The 22,706-nt window shown below is 44.6% G+C and overlaps 1 protein-coding gene across 5 annotated transcripts in view; it reads right to left on the bottom strand.

The window, feature by feature from the left end:
- Nucleotides 1–22,706, bottom strand: part of LOC124034511 (cat eye syndrome critical region protein 2-like) — a 48,487-nt gene that overhangs the window by 7,907 nt on the left and 17,874 nt on the right. For 3 of the 5 annotated variants that reach the window (XR_006838579.1, XM_046347807.1, XM_046347816.1), the window contains exons 2-16: nt 17,839–17,933; nt 10,167–10,350; nt 8,129–8,256; nt 7,631–7,711; nt 7,410–7,468; nt 7,134–7,294; nt 5,224–5,325; nt 4,978–5,134; nt 3,315–3,444; nt 3,188–3,225; nt 2,952–3,043; nt 2,681–2,807; nt 1,808–2,175; nt 1,452–1,598; nt 433–1,270 (exon numbers count right to left, since the gene is read on the bottom strand). Coding sequence is in view for 4 of the 5 variants with exons in the window: in XM_046347807.1 (XP_046203763.1) it covers nt 433–1,270; nt 1,452–1,598; nt 1,808–2,175; nt 2,681–2,807; nt 2,952–3,043; nt 3,188–3,225; nt 3,315–3,444; nt 4,978–5,134; nt 5,224–5,325; nt 7,134–7,294; nt 7,410–7,468; nt 7,631–7,711; nt 8,129–8,256; nt 10,167–10,350; nt 17,839–17,933 (2,707 nt within the window). In the remaining variant the exon portion in view is untranslated. The remainder of the gene's footprint in view (nt 1–432; nt 1,271–1,451; nt 1,599–1,807; nt 2,176–2,680; nt 2,808–2,951; nt 3,044–3,187; nt 3,226–3,314; nt 3,445–4,977; nt 5,135–5,223; nt 5,326–7,133; nt 7,295–7,409; nt 7,469–7,630; nt 7,712–8,128; nt 8,257–10,166; nt 10,351–17,838; nt 17,934–22,706) is intronic. The other 2 variants (XM_046347837.1, XM_046347829.1) reach the window with 2 other exon arrangements.

Genomic DNA, 22,706 nt, shown 5'->3' on the forward strand with positions numbered 1-22,706 from the left:
TTACAGTGAACACAAAGGATTCATTTGTTGAACATCTGAGTTTATGCCTCTACAGATGGAGAACATGTTCTATTACTTTTCAAGACACAGACTCAAAATGAACACCATCTTTGATTATATTTGTTCAATAAATGTTTAGGGTTTGTCCTTTATATAAAACATCTTCTTGCTAGTGTAGCTGCAGTGTGATGACATGTCATCTCAGTTCCACCCTCAAAGCAAGCCGCGGGACATCATTGAAGTGAGGAATACTTAGTCACTTACTGTGAAAAATTATTAACATCACATTGCAAAGAGACAGTTTGCTTATGAAATATAGTCAGAACTTCAGACAAGTCTGAATATAATTTTTTTGGGGAGGTAGACGAGGATCCAAGTTGATTTTCATAAAGCTTAGAGGGAGAGTTGTAAAGCAAAGAAGATCATTCCTACCTTTGGGCTGCATGTCTGCGTGATGGGCAGGCTGGCTATCTGGGCCATCGTCTCTGGCAGGACGCAGCAGGTGAATTTCAGGGGGAGGTGGGTGCTGCGAGGGCTGAGCTTGAGTTGGTGCGCTGCCAACTCCCTGTGGGGGCTGCTGCTGAAGGTTGCCCATGAGCTGGCGTGAGGAGCCAGCAGGGAGTCCGGTGGAGGAAGCAGACAGCTGCTGCAGGGCAATCATCTCTGGGCTCTCCAGCATGGAGGCCAGACGCTGCCGTGAGTCCTGATGAGGCATGGGAGGCCGCAGGGCCATGGGCCCCGGGGAGGTGCTGATGCCACAGGGCATCCTGTACTGGCTATTTGGGGGTGGGGGGTACCCTCCAGGGCCACCAGGCTGCTCTGGCCAGGGTTTGGGGCACATGGGACGTGGACCCCCATGAAAATAGGGGTGCTGCTGGTGGTTAGCCATATTCTGCTCCTGCATCCCAGGTCCACTGGGCCTCTGCTGGCCTTGGTGGTTCATCCCTGACCACATGCTAGGAGGCACGCCCATGCCAGGACGAAAGGCAGGGTAGTTGTGTTGTGGTGGGATGCCAGGCCCGGGGTAACGGTTCCCACCGGGGTGCATGGGGTGGCCGTCGGTGCGCTGGCGGGACGGGTACATGTTGCCTTCGGGCGTGGGGGTGCAGAGGCCCCCAGACTGGAGGGCCACAGGGCGGGGGCCCAGTGAGGGGCCGTGGGTGGGACCCATGTAGGGGTGCTGCTGCTGGTGGTGCTGGGGATGGAGAGGCCGGCCATCAGGCCCCACCTGGTATCTAGGGCCAATGTGGTGACCATCCCCCAGGTGTGGCTGGAATACAAGGACGTCTATCAGTATGTCTGCATAGCAGCAAATATAACCAACCAACGGTGACAGAGCAGTAACACACAAAATATTGTTCAGCTTGAGCACACTGTGAGCAGAGCAGATAAGATCATTCCTCATCAGATATGTGAAAACTCCATGGGATCGTTTTCTTAGCTGATCTCACCTGCATGTTGTAATGTTGAGGCATGTGGTGAGCATTGGGGTCTCCAGGCCGGGGCATGTGTCCTTGTCCAGGGTGAGGGTAGGCGTAGCGGGGGTCCATGGCCATCCTCTGACTATACATGTGAGGACCAGGGGGGTGCTGGAGCTGCTGCAGAATGGATGACAGTTCAACATCTCATGTCTAAAATGTCATGCATTTATCTGTCCTTATCTAAAATTACTCTTAACTGTTTTTCTCTTTATTAACTCCTACTGAAGTACTAAAACACTATCTTCTATGTGAAATATTGTTTGACATGCCTGGCCTCCCTTTAAGCCTAAAAAAGAACTACATATCAAATAAGCGTTCTTAGCTACCTGCTGTGCTGGGTGGTATAGATTCCCAGGGTGGGGTTGTCCATGTGGCATGCTGTGGGGGTGTGGGTGTCTGTTGGCCCAGTGGGTGGGAGGGGGAGGCTGGGCCACCTTGTTCCCCTCCTCCATGGCAGTGCTGCCCTTGCCCCCTGGATGTGTCCGTTTGCGCGATGCATGCTCAGTGGCTCGGCCCAAGCGCTCTGGCCCCGTCTGTTTGGGGCCTTTGCTCCGCCTCTTCTCCTTGCGGTCTTTCTCACGGTCCTCACCACACACGTGGAACTCTTCATCCGTGTCACCGTCCTCTGACGGCAAGTGCTTGAGCAGGGCTCGGCTGAAACAGCGCTCCAGGGACTCCGCCATGATGCTGTACTCTGCCGAAAAACACAGACAGGCACACAGGGCTCATTCATCTGGCCAGTTAAACACAGACACAAATATCAGAGTATCATCTGAATGTCATTGCATAGACACACCCCAGCGTTGGGCGACAGGCTGACCAGCCCAGAGGGCCGTAGTGTGGTTGACCCCTGGCCCCAGTGCCTCTCCCTGGGGAGAGCATTCAGACAGATGGATGACTCCAGACAGGGGGCTTAGCTAGGGGCTTGAATGTCTCTCTGGCAGGCAGGCAGGGCCTGGTGCACTGGAGCACAACTCAATCCCTCCCCATTCATCACTGTCAAATCTGTTAAGGCCAGAGCCACATTTACAGCCCAGCTCTCCCCCAAAATTCTCTCCTCCTCCACTTAATCAAATTTATCTATTTCACATTCATAATTGAAGTCCAAAGTCAATCCCAAAAAACGTTTTTCACATGCTAGAGGCATTTGAGGGACATCATGCGTGAGGTTAAGGTCAAAATGAAGTGTGTGTATTTACCACTGTCTTCCCCATTGTACTCCATGCAATTCTCAAACATGAGCTTCACGTCAGACACAAACTCCTCCTTGGCGATGTACTCCCCTTCATTCAGCTTCCTCTCGATGGTGGACAGGTCCATCGGAGTCTGAGGAGAAATCAGGGCTAACGTAAATTGCTACTTGTGGAATGGATGACATCAAATTAAAATGTGAAAAAAACTCATAACCGAGGTATCTAACCTTCATTTGACAAAGTTTGGACCCGTCTTTTTCACTGTGATTTCGCTCACCTGAATGATCTCATTATAGTTGGGGGCATAGGATTCATCCACAGGCTCCAAGAAAGGCCAGGAGTCTTTGTGGGCTTTCAGGGCCTCCAACACTGTGGAGAACAGTTGTAGTCAGAATAGAGGCACCATCCTGGCTAACTGTCCAGAAGAATCTGCAGCAGGTCAATATGCTTCACACATACAGATATGATACAATGATGATTGCATAGACGACGGGGCATATTATTTTACTTTACCTTTGTACAACGCTGTATAATCATCATCAATTTCATAGCTGCAATAAAAGATAGAACATTTTCAAAACAAATCCACACTCTCCATAAATGACCAGTACTCTAGTGTTGAGTGGTAGTGTGCTCTTACAACGCTTTCGTCCTGCGGGCACGTTGGATGGGTGAGTGGGGCTCCAGGTGCAGCAGTTCGGGGGGCAGGTCTTTCCCCTGGGATATCAACCAGGCCTTCTCCTCACGCAGCTTCCGCCGCCGCGCTCGCTCTAGGGGACACAGCAGAACACGGGAACCACAATGAATTACACACAACAGCATAAAGAATAGTGCACCAATGCTAGTGGTACTTCCTAGCCTCCTTACAGTTTCAAGGGCACTTGTTGCCCATCCGGCCATCTGCTGGTTCGCAGAGTCCATAAAAACCAGGCATAACATCACGAGAGACTGAAGGAGTTCGGGGAAGAGTGATTCATCAACCATCTTCTTGCAGGCATAGCTGATCAAAAGATGAGACAGAGGAGCACATATTGCTTTATCTTTCAACATGAAAGGCTGCCCCCTGCTGTGCGGATTAAAAGATGGAGGGTTGAGGCTCCGATCCACCCGAGACCAGGCAACTCAGCCGGTCCTGCTGTTCATCTATAATACATTCATGAGGGTCGTTCAGCAGTTAATTAACCGTTGACAGATGACATCAGACGGAGGAAGAGACTCCTGTGATTCAAAGGGCTCAACATTCCCACTCTTAGCCCAATGCGACACAGATGTAGGATCTTAAATTTGATGACTTATGCTACTCAGAATTTTCCTGCACCGCAATAAATGCAGATGCAGATGAGCTTCTTGATGTACATAAATTGGCTGAAAAGCCACAGTAACACACTGTTACATGCGGACCACACCGCGTGTGCATGTTGATTTTGTCCACTCACACCAGACGCGATCATGACACGCAGGTAGAAATATCAAAATGAGAACCAACTATATTAATTTGAGGACAGGTCGAAAAGCATGAAATATTTATGGCAATTTAGCTAGCTAGCTTGTGTTGATAGCTAAATTTGTTTTGGGATATAAACATTGGGTTGTTATTGTACCGTAAATGCCCAAGGTCCTCTACTCTGACAAGTAATCCACAGATAAAAGGGTACAACAAGTACGTATCTAGTAGTTGCTCCTCCTCCAGGCTTCATCTGACTTTATATGGTGGTTGGCAACCAACTTTAAGGTGCATTATCACCACCAACTGGACTGGAGTGTGGACCTTTCAATCACCCACGTAGGTATATGCTCCTAAAAACCAATGAGATTAAAGGCAGGACTTGCAGCCCGTCAAGTGTCACAAATAGAACTAAATTCTATTTTACCACAGGCTACAAAGATGCTCGTTGACGCGGGTGCAATGATTGAATAACGTGCGTGTACATTTATTTTGCAACACCCGCACACGCGAGCAGTGTGGTCAGCATGTTATATTAATTAAGAGTAGTAGTACTTTTCATGTAGCTTACTTTTAGCCAACTAATAACCTAACTACCGATCAAGCAACATTATGGACTAAATGTTAAAATCCTGTTGCTGCAGGATTAATTTGCTGTGACAATATAGGTCAAATTAAGATCCTACCCCGGTATAATTCACAACCAGGGGCAGTGGCAACGGTACCGGCAATAAAAATGCAGAGGTGTGCGCGAGTTTGGCTGTCCTTTAGAATCCATCATGTCGTCTTTGATCCCGGAGTCTATTAGTGTAACACTCCGAGCCTCACCCAGTCTACCCCTCCCAGCTCCACTACTCACCCTCCACAGCTTTGACTCTCTCCTGCTCCTCTCTCTGACGCTCCTCCTGAAGCAGCATCTCCTCCTCTCTTTTCTGCTCTGCCAGCAGGGCCTGCCTGTCCATGTCCACATCCCTCTGTTTCTGCTGCTCCACGTCAGCTATGGCTTGCAGCGTGTCCTGGACACACAGGAAACTATCAGTCCACTGGGTCTCACAGGAGCCAGGACACACTAAGAACACCAAGAACCATCTACACACAAACACACAGCTGGTTTCACCTCCTCCTCTTGGCTCATGCGTTTCTCAGAGAGCCGGTAAGAGCTGCGTACTGGGGTGGGGTCCAGCAGCCTCTGCTTCTGCTCATTCTCCTGGAGAGGCAAAATAATCCAGATTAAAACACAAACAAGTGGGTTCGTTATTCACACTTGTAAAAAAATAAATCACACGCAGTCGCATTGATCAAGTAATGCTTCCACGGGAGCCAAAACCCAAGCAGACCCTGGGGAATCCTCTTTGCTCTTCCAGCAGAGCTGTGAGGAGAGGGTTCACATGCCCTTTGGCAATTCAGGCTCTGTTCCTCCCCACCCCCTGACTACCCCACTTTAAACCACACCCACCGCGCTACCCACCACCCAGGGGGTCTCTGACTAACCAAACTCCTCCATGCTCCCCGTGATATTAATAATCAAATGTAACAATTACCAATAAAGCCAGGGGAGTGGGGGTGGGCTGTTTCTTGTGTGTGTTCATTTGCAAACAGATTGTAGCATTGCCACTTCATGAAAAAGCCTATATTGCAGCAATTACTAAGTAAGTTACATTATTTTTTTGTTCCCAAATCCTGTCCATGAGTATCAAAATTGGTCACAGAATACAACCCGTTAACATTTATACACAGACTACAACATGGAAGAAAAAAAATACAGAAGGAAGCTGCAGTCAGAGCGGAGCCCTCTGGGCTAGGGAGTTTCTATATCTATGTCAGGGAATTGGCTTGGTGCTTCCTGTCAGAGCCCATCAGATGACCGGGCCTGTGAACACCACCAGGGCTAGCTCCTTTCCCCTTTTAGAGTTCTGCCTGCCAGCAGCATGTGAACATGTTTGAGCAAGGCAGGTAGCTCCATTGGTGCTTATGGCCACCGCCACCACAACTAGAGGGGGTGTCAAAGTGCTGAATAAGCTACAGCTCCCATCCCCCAGTCTTCTCTCTCTGCACCGCAGCACCAGCATGTCCCGGGGCTCTTCTGCTCTGCATTACCCACAGCACTTAATACCACACAGGAGATGGAGTGCCTCTGGTGTCGCCACTTAAGTGATCGCCAATACTGCAGCGCATAGGGCCGTAAATCAAGAGGCTCCATCCCACCTCAAGGTGAGCGCCTGCCTCCCATCAGCGCCCCCACCAAATGGCTGTGATGGCCAGGGCTGTGGACGGGAACTGGAGGAATCCACGTTAGTGTGCACTCACACACGCTACACATACTCTGTACTGCCAGAGCCTGCACCCGGTGGGAAGGGAATGTTCAGCAGCTTGAGAACTGTGAATATGTCCAGAAAGATGCCAGTCAGGCATGCTGGCCGTGAAGGACAGGTCACCATCGGGTGATCATTAGAGAATGACCCCATGCCGACAGAATGGCCAAAGGGCTTTAGACCGGCACAGACGGGCAGGCTGTGTTGGGTTTCTATAGCAACAGGGCCAGTATGTGTCATCAGACAAGAGGACACTAGGAAATGGTGGGCTAGGGATAGCAGCCACCACCAATCAGAATGTGCTCATCTCGCAACAGATATACTGTCTAACTACGTATCCTCAAAGATAAATGAGTATGCAATGTCTTAAAAGGGCAGCGTTTGAACAGTTAAAACATGGCGTCAATCTCCCAAGGCGAGTCTCATTCCCCAGAAGAAAAACTAGTGATAAATGAGCGTCCCCAGCCCCGACTGTCATGCCAGCAGCAGCTGCACACAGGGCAACTGGTCCACAGTGAAAGACAGACATGCTTTGGGCCCAAGGCTCTGTAGGGTTTAGAAGCTGGTGTTCTGGGCAACCAGAGACCAGTCCGCCTCCACACCTGTAGGTACATCACACAGCCTCCCTCCCAGCCTCCACTTCCCAACGCCTCCTGGAGTCAATGTCTGAATGAAGAGTGAGGAGAGAAGAGAGCCGTCTGACCTTGAGCTCGATCATGCTGCTGATCTCAGGGAGGAAGTTCTGGCTGATGATGCGGTAGAGGTGGCGGTCCTGGGGGGACGTTTTGTCCTTGATGCTCTCAGCCAGACTAGCCCACTGCTCCTCTGTGTCACACACCAGGGACCAGGCGCCACGCTCACGGTCTGGACGGACAGACACATCATGGTCAACATGAGTCCCAATCGTCAGCATCAATATGCATCTCTAGTCAGGAGTAGAAGTCGACCATGTTTGATAGCTTTGTCTTTTTGCTCTCACCTGTGCCTGAGTGCAGACCTTCCAGTCCATTCTCCTTCTTCACTTCGTTCTCCACCTCACTGAAACAAAAGGACAGCCCGTTAGGTTCCATGCACTCCAAAGCATTGCATGAACAAGGACTGGGGAACAAAGCTGGTGAAAATATTTGTTTCTCTGGAGACATTTTGTTTGAGAGCGGAGAGAACGTGAGACCACAAAGGAGAGACCCTGCTGCTGGTCACCTTAGCTGGATCTCCTCCACTTTCTTCTTTGGTGGTCTTCCTCTTTTCCTCTTCTCTGCTGGTTTGATCACAAGGGCTTCACTGTGGGGTGACAAAATCATGAAAAACAAATATCCGCCCACACTTTAAATTACACAGGCCTTTTACCTGTAACAGGCTAACAAGTACATGTAGTTACGGAGAATAACTAACTATGTTGGTGCCCACTTTGTCCTTCCTTAGAAAACATCATTTGCAGTAGGAAGTGCTGCTGTTTACATAGGTCACGGCATTACAAAAACCAGAACGCATATATAAATGCACACACACACACACACACACACACACACACACACACACACACACACACACAGTAAAGTATCAGAGAATCCAAAAAATAGAAAACATGGTTATATACGCTAGCATTGTGTTCACATACTGCGACCTCTATTGGTGAATTATAGGCAAGCAAAACCATTCAACGTCTACAACTGATGTCCTATGGTGCAACCCTCTTACCGGAGCTGCTCTGCTTTCCTCTTGACCGGGTCCTCTTTGTACATGCGGGTACCATAGAAGTACCAGTAGAGGGTACCGTTCCCATCTTGACCCAACGGCTCCACGCGCAGGCTGTCCGCATCCAAGCCCTGGGATCAAACATTGCATGGATTAATAATGTACAGTACCAGTCAACAGTTTGGACAAACCTACAAGGTTTTTAAAATTTTTTATAGGGGAGACATCAAAACGACGAAATAACACGTATGGAATCATGTAGTAACCAAAAAAAAAATAAAGTAAAACAAATCTAAATATATTTTATATTTGAGTTTCTTCCAAGTAGCCACCCTTTGCCTTGATGACAGCTTTGCACACTCTTGGCATTCTCAACCAGCTTCATAAGGAATGCTTTTCACATATGCTGAGCACTTGTTGGCTGCTTTTCCTTCACTTCGCAGTCCAAATCATCTCAATTGGGTTGAGTTCGGGTGATTGTGGAGGCCAAGTCATCTGATGCAGCACTCCATCACTCTCCTTCTTGGTCAAATAGCACTTACACAGCCTGGAGGTGTGTTTTGGATCATTGTCCTGTTTAAAAACAAATGATAGTCCAAACTAAGCGCAAACCAGATGGGATGGCGTATCGCTGCAGAATACTGTGGTAGTCATGCTGGTTAAGTGTGCCTTAATTCTAAATAAAATCACTGTCAGTGTCACCAGCAAAGCACCCCCACACCATTACACTTCCTCCTCCATGCTTCACGGTGGGAACCACACACGCGGAGATCATCCATTCACATACTCTGTGCCTCAAAAAGACATGGCGGTTGGAACCAAACATCTAAAATTTAGACTCATCGGACCAAAGGACAGATTTCCACGGTCTAATTGCTCGTGTTCTTTAGGACAAACAAGTCACTTCTTATTGGTGTCCTTTAGTGGTTTCTTTGCAGCAATTCGACCATGAAGGCCTGATTCACACAGTCTCCTCTGAACAGGAGGCGGCAGGTAGCCTAGTGGTTAGAGCGTTGGTCCAGTAACCGAAATGTTGCTAGATCGAATCACCGAGCTGACAAGGTAAAACTTTGTCGTTCTGCCCTGAACAAGGCAGTTCACCCACTGTTCCTAGGCTGTCATTGTAAAATAAGAATTTGTTCTTAACTAACTAGTAAAATAAAAAAGGTTAAATAAAATAAAACATAAAAAAACAGTTGATGTTGAGATGTGTCTTACTTGAACTGTCAAGCACTAATGAATTTATCCTCTGCAGCAGATTTAACTCTGGGACTTCCTTTCCTGTGGCAGTCCTCATGAGAGCCAGTTTCATCATAGCGCTTGATGGTTTTTGCGACTGCACATTTTTTTTTTTTTAGTTATTGAAATTTTCGGCATCGACTGACCTTCATGTCTTTAAAGTAATGATGGACTGTCATTTCTCTTTGCATATTTGAGCTGTTCTTGCCATAATATGGACTTGGTCTTTTACCAGATAGGGCTATCTTCTGTATACCACCCCTACCTTGTCACAAGACAACTGATTGGCCCAAACGCATTAAGAAGGAAAGAAATTGCACAAATGAACTTTTAACAAGGCACACCTGTTAATTGAAATTCATTCCAGGTGACTACCTCATGAGCTGGTTGAGAGAATGCCAACAGTGTGCAAAGCTGTCATCAAGGCAAAGGGTGGCTACTTTGAAGAATCTCAAATATATTTTGATTTGTTTTGGTTACTACGTTATTTCATAGATTTGATATCTTCACTATTATTCTACAATGTGGAAAATAGTAAAAATAAAGAAAAACTCTGGAATGAGTAGGTGTGTCCAAACTTATGACTGCTACTGTACATAATTCACTTCATCAGGTTAGATAGGACTTCTTCAGCCAGTCACCATAAATGGCATCACAGTAATTCACCATAACTACAACAACAAAAAAGTGTTTATCCATTTTTTTTACCATGCTAACTCTGACACAGTCATAACAGGAGTTAAACAAGGTGCAGACTTGCGGTAACCGGTGTACTCTCTCTGTGTGTGTGTGTGTGCAGTACCTTGAGCAGGTCGAAGACGTCGGCAGCGTCCAGGCGGTAGTCACACAGCCTGTGCAGCAGTTCCACCTGCGTGCGTGGGGCCAGCTCCTCAAAGGGCCCCTGGCGCAGCGGGTTAGGCTTCCCCTCCTCCAACTCCCAGCGGTAGTTGATGATGTCGTCCAGGTAATCGCTGAATGCCTGGGGGCTGAAGGGGAGAGGAGTGATTAGTCCCATATGTTTTCCCACACCTAGTAAAGTGTCGCCATTAATCTCTGAGACAATGACATGCTAGTATGACAATACAATAGTAAGGAGGGCTGGGTATTAACAAAACCATATTGAGATCTACTGCAGTGAATTTAGTTGGAGCAAACTAGTCAAGGGTTCCAATACAACATTGGATAATTTTGTTGTTTCTAACCCATTCATGTCACATACTTAATATCTTCAACTAGAAGTCATTAATTCTCAAATGCCTACTGTTCCTATAGTGTCAAATGGTCAAAACTTGGAACATATACTTTGTATTGATACCAATCTAGGCAGTTACAAGGAATACCGATTGGGCGATGGTTAGACAGAAATTACAACACAATAATCCCCCTAATATAAAGACCTTCGAAGAGACCATTGGGATCTGACAATACAGTGCCTTGCGAAAGTATTCGGCCCCCTTGAACTTTGCGATCTTTTGCCACATTTCAGGCTTCAAACATAAAGATATAAAACTGTATTTTTTTGTGAAGAATCAACAACAAGTGGGACACAATCATGAAGTGGAATGACATTTATTGGATATTTCAAACTTTTTTAACAAATCTAAAACTGAAAAATTGGGCGTGCAAAATTATTCAGCCCCCTTAGGTTAATACTTTGTAGCGCCACCTTTTGCTGCGATTACAGCTGTAAGTCGCTTGGATACCCCAGTTTTGCACATCGAGAGACTGAAATTTGCAGACTCCATCAGGTTCTCTTCCAGAATGGTTCTGTATTTGGCTCCATCCATCTTCCCATCAATTTTAACCATCTTCCCTGTCCCTGCTGAAGAAAAGCAGGCCAAACCATGATGCTGCCACCACCATGTTTGACAGTGGGGATGGTGTGTTCAGGGTGTTGCTTTTACACCAAACATAACGTTTTGCATTGTTGCCAAAAAGTTCAATTTTGGTTTCATCTGACCAGAGCACCTTCTTCCACATGTTTGGTGTGTCTCCCAGGTGGCTTGTGGCAAACTTTAAACAACACTTTTTATGGATATCTTTAAGAAATGGCTTTCTTCTTGCCACTCTTCAATAAAGGCCAGATTTGTGCAATATACGACTGATTGTTGTCCTATGGACAGAGTCTCCCACCTCAGCTGTAGATCTCTGCAGTTCATCCAGAGTGATCATGGGCCTCTTGGCTGCATCTCTGATCAGTCTTCTCCTTGTATGAGCTGAAAGTTTAGAAGGACGGCCAGGTCTTGGTAGATTTGCAGTGGTCTGATACTCCTTCCATTTCAATATTAACGCTTGCACAGTGCTCCTTGGGATGTTTAAAGCTTGGGAAATCTTTTTGTATCCAAATCCGGCTTTAAACTTCTTCACAACAGTATCTCAGACCTGCCTGGTGTGTTCCTTGTTCTTCATGATGCTCTCTGCGCTTTTAACGGACCTCTGAGACTATCACAGTGCAGGTGCATTTATACGGAGACTTGATTACACACAGGTGGATTGTATTTATCATCATTAGTCATTTAGGTCAACATTGGATCATTCAGAGATCCTCACTGAACTTCTGGAGAGAGTTTGCTGCACTGAAAGTAAAGGGGCTGAATAATTTTGCATGCCCAATTTTTCAGTTTTTGATTTGTTAAAAAAGTTTGAAATATCCAATAAATGTCGTTCCACTTCATGATTGTGTCCCACTTGTTGTTGATTCTTCACAAACAAATACAGTTTTATATCTTTATGTTTGAAGCCTGAAATGTGGCAAAAGGTCGCCATGTTCAAGGGGGCCGAATACTTTCGCAAGGCACTGTAGCAGCACCATTACTCACTCACTTCCAAATCCTTGTCCTTAAAGTTAAGAAAAGTAGGCTGTCCATTGTGATAATCATGAAATAATTCAAGCTGCCATACCGTAGTAGTTCGAGGAAAAAGAAATGCGAAAAGAAAGCCATTTTGGTTGCATTTGAGTGGATTTGTATTAGTGACGCACCGATATCGATATCCTATATTTTCCTTGCCAAAAAAACCTGATACCGATAACTGATATTAAACATTTTAGCGGCCTTTTAAGCATTCTAGTACAGTTAAATAGTTAACACACACACAGTGGTCGAAGGCACTGCATCTCAGTGCAAGAGGCATCACCACAGTCCCTGATTCGAATCCAGGCTGTATCACATCCGGCAGTGATTGGGAGTTCCATAGGGCGGCGCACAATTGGCCCAGCCGTCATCCGGGTTTGGCTGGGTAGGACGTCATTGTAAATATGATTTTGTTCCTAATGACGTGCCTTGTTAAAGAAAAGGTTACACACACACTAAAAAGTTATTTTGTTGGCATTTACGTATGTCCCCATTACCAGTAAAACATAATCAAAAACCTATTTCTATCACTTACTTGCTGTGCTGTTTCGTTGTTCATTTGTTCAGTCGTTTCATTCTCAACCAGGATTTCATCATACATATCAAGCAGTGAAGTTTCAGCTCTCTGCCCGTGGCCTCTCTTCCTCGGTGCGCACTGTCACTGTGTCTGTCACTTTTTCCATCTTGTCCAGCTGTGTATGTAACATTTCACAAAAACCCTGTTTCTTGTCTGCATCGAAGTAGCGGCCCTTGTACATAGCGTTGAGCATGGTGGTGACACAGCAAAGAGAAAATGCCACCGAATCGCTTGTTCACAGCCTGTGTGGGCAGTTTTGTTGCCGGGGCAAACTGTCATGGGCAACTGTTTCATTCATTCATTAGAATACAAATACTACACTAAACAATGATATAAAACACAACATGTAAAGTGTTTGTCCCATGTTTCATGAGCTGGAAAAAAAGATCCCAGAAATGTTCCATATGCACATAAAGCTTCTCAAATTTTGTGCACATTTGATTACATCCCTGTTAGTTTTGTTGAGCAGGCGTTTCAATGCATTGACAGAGGGTATCACATCTGCTGCAGGCACAGTTGATGGGCTGATTTCTCGAGCCAGTTGTTTGAATGGAGCTAGCATGTTCATTTTCCAAGTTTCAAACATGTTCGCAAATGCCATTGAAATTGCAGCAGCGGTATGACAACCAGCATATTGATGAGCATGCAATAAGACTTTCCTTAGTGGGAAATCCTCGATGACCCACTGTGCTGTCAGACTCAGCATGCTCATGGGGCTGATATCACTGGTCCAAATGTCAGTCGTGATGCTAATAGCAGTGACGCTATTACTGTGTTACTCCAGTCGTGCAACATCTGAAAAAATGTGCCACCCCCCAAAAAAAGTGTACTGGTGCTCAACCAGTTGGCGAAAGCCAACATCACCCATGATAGAGAACAGTTGATTGTCAAGGGCTATGGATTTCGCCATTGAGTTGTCTCGTTGAAATGATCTTACTCATTCAAATGACTGCTCAACTTGTTGACTGCTCGATCCATACAGCAGACATTGTGGGCTAGGTTAAGAATGCAGTGTTGCACGAGTAGCGCAGAATTTTACGTAGCGTCATTACGTCATGTCCCTTCATTATATACAAAGATGTTCTAATCTGTGTTATATAGGTATGCACGTCAGTTTTGACATCGGTTTTGCACATCGCCGTTAAACTAGATATCAGGCCGATAACGATGTTGGCATTTTTAGCTAATATCGGCCGATTCTAATATGTTCACCGATATATCGGTGGATCCCTAGTTTGTATCATTGTTCTAAGTTGGATGCTGGTAAATAAAATGTTGGTTCTGGGTCAGATTTGTCTGAATAATCTGGAACCCTTCAGATCTCGCTCAAGTTGCATAGAAACAAGGAGTCAGGGCAAGGGTGAGTGCCAACGCAACAAGCGAAAATGAGAATGAAAATAGCTTATCTTGAAAGAGCAGTGTGCATGTTCAGACAGCTGCAGCCCCCCCCTCCCCAATCCTCTGATGACACACCACCACCCCCCTCTCCAGCTCCGCCGGAGCGTTTAACGAGTGTGGATGAAAAGTGCAGCTCCGTGAAAGGCCAGAGCCAAACAGCCACCCCCGAGATGCCAGTGGCTGTCCAGCCCAATATGGCCAGCCCGGGTGCGGAAACTGGATCAGTCCTAACCTCTCTCCCCAATCACAGGCAGACTGGTGCCTGGCCCGGTAGTGCTGATGGAGCAAGAGCAGGGAGCTCACATATCAACAGTGAGTAAATGTCTTACTAAATTCTGGTGTAGGTGGAGATTCTAGGATGTGCATGCGCCACAAATTATTGGGACTGATCAAACTGTCACACGCAGCATATACAGTGGGGCAAAAAGTATTCAGTCGGCCACAAATTGTGCAAGTTTTCCCACTTAAAAAGATGAGAGAGGCCTGTAATTTATATCATAGGTACACTTCAACTATGACAGACAAAATGAGAAAAAAAATCCAGAAAATCAGATTTTTAATGAATTTACGGTGGAAAATAAGTATTTGGTCAATAACAAAAGTTTATCTCAATACTTTGTTATATACCCTTTGTTGGCGATGACAGAGGTTAAATGTTTTATGTAAGTCTTCACAAAGTTTTCACACGCTGTTGCTGGTATTTTGGCCCATTCCTCCATGCAGATCTATTTTTTTTCCTAATTTTATCTGTCATAGTTGAAGTGTACCTATGATGAAAATTACAGGCCTCTCATCTTTTTAAGTGGGAGAACTTGCACAATTGGTGGCTGACTAAATACTTTTTTGCCCATCTGTCGCATGTTTTCATTGATAAATCAGACCCATATTATATTTGTTCAGTAGTGAACAAGAGCTACAACCCCACCTGGAAAACACCCTCCATTCACCTTTTATGGTAACATAAACACCCTAATTTTCTGTATGATTTGGAAATGTTGGAACTGGGCCATGATAGTTCCTAAAAGACAGTGCCATGGCAAATTTTATCAACATTTCTGTACAGGTGTGGGCAGAATGGTACAGTGACTGCGCATTCTTACAAGACTGATTGTCCTTTCGAACAATTTAAAAGTAAATGTTAAACCCACACATCTATACAAAAGACAAATTGTTCGTTCAATATTTTGTTTCTCAATACATGATTGTGTTTATATTAGCTTACCATTACTACAATTTGAGCAAACACCTCAAAAAAAACAATAATCCTATTTGCTTGCAATACAGTTGATCAACCTTCTAGAAGTTGTGTGCACACATGGCTTGAGAGTAGCGTGAAAATATGCACTCACATCAAGCTCAAAATTTGAATACCAACCTTTGCGGAAAAACTGGCACAAGCAAAGGTTTTGAGTATTTTTTGTGTGCACACACCTTTGATCAATGAGGACCCAGAAGAGGTGGTGGTAGTGGATAGAGGTCACTTTTGGACTAGAACATTCATTTTACTTTCCTGTGCTCTTCCCACTCCCTATCTCACACATACTCATCAAATGAACTATCCCCCACCAGGGAAAAATCTTCCTAAACCAAGCTTCCTTCGTGAGAACTCTCACTCAGTTGTAAAGGCTGATTTCAACACAAGCTGTTCCCATTCTGATGTACTCACTACTAACGGGGTTTGTGACTCAAACTTCCTGTGTTTCACTGTGTGCAGGCTAGAGGTCGACCGATTAATCAGAATGGCCGATTAATTAGGGGCGATTTCAAGTTTCCATAACAATCGGAAATCAGTATTTTTGGACACCGATTTTGTTACACCGTTATTTAATCTTTATTTAACTAGGCAAGTCAGTTAAGAACACATTCTTATTTTCAATGGCGGCCTAGGAACGGTGGGTTAACTGCCTCTTTCAGGGGCAGAACTTCACATTATCAGCTCAGGGGATCCAATCGTGCAACCTTACAGTTAACTAGTCCAACGCTCTAACTACCTGCCTCTCTTTGCACTCCACGTGGAGACTGCCTGTTACGCGAATGCAGTAAGCCAAGGTAAGTTGCTAGCTAGCATTAAACTTAAAACATTTTTTATCAATCATAATCACTAGTTAACTACACATGGTTGATGATATTACTAGTTTATCTAGCATGTCCTGCATTGCATATAATCGATGCGGTGCGTATCGTTGCTCCAATGTGTACCTAACCATGAACATCAATGCCTTTCTTAAAATCAATACACAGAAGTATATATTTCTAAACCTGCATATTTTGCTAAAAGAAATCCAGGTTAGCAGGCAATATTAACCAGGTGAAATTGTGTCACTTCTCTTGCGTTCATTGCATGCAGAGTCAGTGTATATGCCACCGTTTGGGCCACCTAATTTGCCAGAATTTTATATAATTATGACATAACATTGAAGGTTGTGCAATGTAACAGGAATATTTAGATTTATGGATGCCAGCCGTTAGATAAAATACGGAACGGTTCCGTATTTCACTGAAAGAATAAACGTCTTGTTTTCGAGATGATAGTTTCCGGATTCGATCATATTAAAGATCTAAGGCTCGTATTTCTGTGTGTTACTATGTTATAACTAAGTCTATGATTTGATAGAGCAGTTTGAATGAGCGGTGGTAGGCAGCAGCAGGCTCGTAAGCATTCATTCAAACAGCACTTTCGTGCGTTTTGCCAGCAGCTCTTTGTTGTGCGTCAAGCATTGCGCTGTTTATGACTTCAAGCCTATCAACCTCCGAGATTAGGCTGGTGTAACGATGTGATGTGAAATGGCTAGCTAGTTAGCGGGGTGCGCGCCAATAGCGTTTCAAACGTCACTCGCTCTGAGACTTGGAGTAGTTGTTCCCCGTGTTCCGCATGGGTAACGCTGCTTCGAGGGTGGCTGTTGTCGTTGTGTTCCTGGTTCGAGCCCAGGTAGAAGCGAGGAGAGGTACGGAAGCTATACTGTTACACTGGCAATACTAAAGTGCCTATAAGAACATCCAATAGTCAACGGTATATGAAATACAAATGGTTGAGAAAGAAATAGTGCTATAATTCCTATAATAACTACAACCTAAATCTTCTTACCCGGGAATATTTAAGACTCTTGTTAAAAGGAACCACCAGCTTTCATATGTTCTCATGTTCTGAGCAAGGAAGGAACTTAAACGTTAGCTTTCTTACATGGCACATATTGTACTTTTACTTTCTTCTCCAACACTTTGTTTTTGCATTATTTAAACCAAATTGAACATGTTTCAGAATTTATTTGAGGCTAAATTGATTTTATCGATGTATTATATTAAATAAAAATAAGTGTTCATTCAGTATTGTTGTAATTGTCATTATTACAACAACAAAAAACAAACAACAAAAATGGATTAATCGGTATCTGCTTTTTTTTTGGTCCTCCAATAAATCGGTATCGGCTTTGAAAAATCATAAACGTTTCGACCTCTAGTGTAGGCCCATACGGGCTCCTGGATGTTGTCACCAAGATGGGGAAGATAACAGACCAACATTGAGTTGTAAAGGTAAATGTAAAGGTAAATGCTGCTGTGTGCTAGTGAGCGAAAAAAGGTAGACCTAGTCAATATTAAAATAATACAAATTTAATAAAGGATGTGGGAAGGCCGGGGGTACTACTTACGTGATGTCTGTGCGCTGGTAGCATCCTTGCAGCAGTGAGACGAGGAGGTCAGCCAGAAAGTCTATGTCCTGCTTCTGTAGCGCCTCTTCCAGCTCCTACCACACAGAAGGGAGAAGAGATCAGCCAGTGAGTTATATGGAGATCCTCTTTTTAAGGTACGCAAAAATATTTGTTTTAAAGTCAGCATATAACATTTTATGGTTGGTATTAGTCACAGGTAGGCACGTAAAAAAAAAGCTGTGTGATTCCAAAGTGATACGGATGCCCTGGAGTAAAACGGTAGGAGGTGATGAGAATGTAGGGTTTCCAAGACACCGCTTGACATTTTCAATGAAACAGGAGCTCTCGTAGCAAAACTTCGTTGAAGTGTGGATATTGGAACTAGTAAATTGTCAGAGCCATAGGGGACCAGAATCAGGTAGTATTTCACCTCGAGTCGAGTACGCTTGATCATGACAAACAACCATACTAGATAGGCTGTGTGTAGGGACTGGTTAGGGTGATTGAGTTGCTGGGGGGAGGGGGGGACTAGCTCACAGGTTCTCAGAGGAGTCCTTTCTGCCAGCGATGGATGCGAGGTTCAAGTTCAACCCTGACCCCTCTCCTGCCTGACATTGTGTGGCCACTATTGAGGGTTTATGAAGCGGCAGTAACCAGGAGAGCAAACTCTAAAGGCCCTGAAAGAGCCAAGAAGAGACGGCAGCAGGAGCCTAAGGCCACCGTACAGACCGACCCCCCTCTCCTCCACTGTTACCCAGCATGCTTGCTCTCTCACCGGGATACCCAAAGGCCCTCAGCTACAGAGCAGAGGCTGGGCAGAGACTAGGGAGGCTGAGGGCAAAAAACACTAATGCAAATGGCTCTATCAGCCAAGTCTCCATTCTACTTAACCTTTCTTCCCACTTTCCTAGGATGCAAAGCCACCCTTCAGAATTGGCTATTCCACTTAAAAAGTCATCCGCCTGCAGCTGACCTCCCCACCACTCCCTTCTGTCTCCATCTACAGAATTTACTTCTAAATTCTCTGCATAAAACACATCTCCCCTCCACCAACAAACCTCCCCAAAGAAAAAGCACAGTGACAGTCCAGAATTAACTGAAGGGTGAGGAGGCCCATTTAATTGTGCAGCCACAGCCTGCAGATTGCTGCCTCTCTCTAGGTAAAACCCATCTAAGTGCTGGGGTCACTGGGGGGGGTCAGCCTCCACACCTCTTGGCTGTGGAGAAGCAATGAAGCTAGGAGTCAACCATCAGTAGGATGAAAAACGGGGGGGAGGGAGAGAGAGTGCTTTAAAAACAGGATAAGTTGGATGTTTCTGCTATGGGATTTTTAAAAAATCAGAGAGCTACTCAGGACTGGTTGGTGGTGCAACAGAAACATGCCAGAGCTGGCTGGGCTGATTCTTTAAAAGAGCAGAGTTCATTAAGCTGCTTGAGCACATTTCAAATGACCAATTTAAAAACCTATTGATCATGGTGGAAAATTAGACAGATTCTAATAGATCTAAAGAATAATTCAATATGAAGAGCCTGGGAGAAGGGAAGCTCACAACCTTGGGAGGGCCTGGAACTGGGGTGCCAGAAACCACAATAACATACACTAGGGTCAAAAGTTTTAGAACACCTACACATCAAGTGTTTCTTTATTTGTACTATTTTCTACATTGTAGAATAAGAGTGAAGACATCAAAACTATGAAATAACACATATGGAATCATGTAGTAACCAAAAAAAGTGTTTTGAGCTGTTCTTGCAATAATATGGACTATCGTAACTATTGTCACAACATCACTGATTTGCTCAAACGCGTTGAGGAAAGAAATTCCATAAATTATCTTAAGGCACACCTGTTAATTGAAATGCATTCCAGGTGACTCCATCATGAGGCTTTGGGCTCCCGATTGGCGGCGTGGTCTAAGACACTGCATCTCAGTGCAAGAGGAGTCGCTACAGTCCCTGGTTCGAATCCAGGCTGTATCACATCCGGCCGTGATTGGGAGTCCCATAGGTTGGTGCACAATTGCGTCGTCCAGGTTTGGCCGTCAATGTAAATAAGAATTTGTTTTGAACTGACTTGCCTAGTTACATTTTTTTTAATGAAAAAATTATGGTTGATAGAATGCCAAGAGTTTGAAGAATTTACAGTTGAAGTCGGAAGTTCACATACACCAAATACATTTAAACTCCGTTTTTCACAATTCCTGACATTTAAATCCTAGCAAAAATTCCCTGTCTTAGGACAGTTAGGATCACCACTTTATTTTAAGAATGTGAAACGTCAGAATAATAGTAGAGAGAATGATTTCAGCTTTCCTTTCATCACATTCCCAGTGGGTCACAAGTTTACCTACACTCAATTAGTATTTGGTAGCATTGACTTTAAATTGTTTAACTTCGGTCAAATGTTTTGTGTAGCCTTCCACAAGCTTCCCACAATAAGTTGGGGGAATTTTGGCCCATTCCTCCTGACAGAGCTGGTGTAACAGAGTCAGATTTGTAGGCCTCCTGGCTCGCACACGCCTTTTCAGTTCTGCCCACAAATTTTCTATGGGATTGGGGTCAGGGCTTTGTGATGGCCACTCCAATACCTTGACTTTGTTGTCCTTAAGCCATTTTGCCACAACTTTGGAAGTATGCTTGGGGCCAAATCCATTTGGAAAACCCACGTGTGACCAAGCTTTAACTTCTTGACTGACGTCTTGAGATATTGCTTCAATATATCCATATAATTTTCCTACCTCATGATGCCATCTATTTTGTGAAGTGCACCAATCCCTCCTGCAGCAAAGCACCCTCACAACATGATGCTGCCACACCCGTGCTTCACGGTTGGGATGGTGTTCTTCGGCTTGCAAGCGTCCCCATTTTTCCTCTAAACATAACGATGGTCATTATGGCCAAACAGTTCTACTATTGTTTCATCAGACCAGAGGACATTTCTCCAAAAAGTATGATCTTTGTCCCCATGTGCAGGTGCAAAACATAGTCTGGCTTTTTTATGGCGGTTTTGGAGCAGTGGATTCTTCCTTGCTGAGCGGCCTAGGTTATGTCGATATAGGACTTGTTTTACTGTGGATATAGATAGTTTTGTATCCGCTTCCTCTAGAATCTTCACAAGGTCCCTTGCTGTTGTTCTGGGATTGATTTGCACTTTTTGCACCAAAGTACATTCTCTAGGAGACAGAACACGTCTGATTCCTCAGCGGTATGACGGCTGTGTGGTCCCATGGTGTTTATACTTGCGTACTATTGTTTGTACAGATGAACATGGTACCTTCAGGCATTTGGAAATTGCTCCCAAGGATGAACCAGACTTGTGAAGGTCTACATTTGTTTTTCTGAGGTCTTGGCTGATTTATTTTGATTTTCCCATGATGTCAAAGCAGAGCGGCACTGTGTTTGAAGGTAGGCCTTGGAATACATCCACAGGTACACCTCCAAATGACTCAAATGATGTCAATTAGCCTATCAGAAGCATCTAAAGCCATAGCATCAATTTCTTTAATTTTCCCAAGCTGTTTAAAAGGCACAGTCAACTTAGTATATGTAAACTTCAAACCCACGGGAAGTGAAATAAATCTTTCTTTCAAAAATTGTTGGGAAAATTAAATTGAGCGATTAGTGGTTTTTGAAGCTGACAAAATTTTGGTTCCATAATAAAAAATATATATTTATTTTTTAAATAAAAAATATCACCGTTTTCAATTTGGGTTTTGGTCATTTTTAAAACATTAAATGAATTATGAAACAAAATGACACAAATGTGAGCTTTTTAATTGACATTACCAAAGGCAAAAAGTTCAATTAAATTGTCAAAACATGAAAATATTCCATTGTCCAAATTGGGTAGACATCAATACAAAAAAAAGAAGACTATGAAATGTCAGTTGTGTAAAAAATCAAGTTTTTATTTGACGACTTTTCCATTTTTCATTCCTTAAAGTTATGACAATCATTTGACTAGTTCTTCAAAGTAAATAAGGCATACTTTCACAAACTGTCTATCCCACTCTCTCCTCCTTGTGTACATTCCGCTCTCATCCAGTCTGGATGAAAGTAGCAGGCGTAAAGAAAATGTATCCATCTCTGTTAGAGGCGGAAAGAACAAGTGCAATGGATTATGGTCATTGTAGTTCATTAACATATTTCTGCACTGAACTATACCGAAGGAATAATATATACACTGCTCAAAAAAATAAAGGGAACACTAAAATAACACATCCTAGATCTGAATGAATGAAATATTCTTATTAAATACTTTTTTCTTTACATAGTTGAATGTGTTGACAACAAAATCACACAAAAATTATCAATGGAAATCAAATTTATCCACCCATGGAGGGTCACACTCAAAATTAAAGTGGAAAACCACACTACAGGCTGATCCAACTTTGATGTAATGTCCTTAAAACAAGTCAAAATTAGGCTCAGCAGTGCGTGTGGCCTCCACGTGCCTGTATGACCTCCCTACAACGCCTGGGTATGCTCCTGATGAGGTGGTGGATGGTCTCCTGAGGGATCTCCTCCCAGACCTGGACTAAAGCATCCGCCAACTCCTGGACAGTCTGTGGTGCAACGTGGCGTTGGTGGATGGAGCGAGACATGATGTCCCAGATGTGCTCAATTGGATTCAGGTCTGGGGAACGGGCGGTCCATAGCATCAATGCCTTCCTTTTGCAGGAACTGCTGACACACTCCAGGCACATGAGGTCTAGCATTGTCTTGCATTAGGAGGAACCCAGGGCAAACCGCACCAGCACATGGTCTCACAAGGGGTCTGAGGATCTCATCTCGGTACCTAATGGCAGTCAGGCTACCTCTGGCGAGCACATGGAGGGCTGTGCGGCCCCCCAAAGAAATGCCACCCC

The sequence above is a fragment of the Oncorhynchus gorbuscha genome, linkage group LG01 (assembly GCF_021184085.1).
Source record: "Oncorhynchus gorbuscha isolate QuinsamMale2020 ecotype Even-year linkage group LG01, OgorEven_v1.0, whole genome shotgun sequence".
Taxonomy (NCBI): Eukaryota; Metazoa; Chordata; class Actinopteri; order Salmoniformes; family Salmonidae; genus Oncorhynchus; species Oncorhynchus gorbuscha.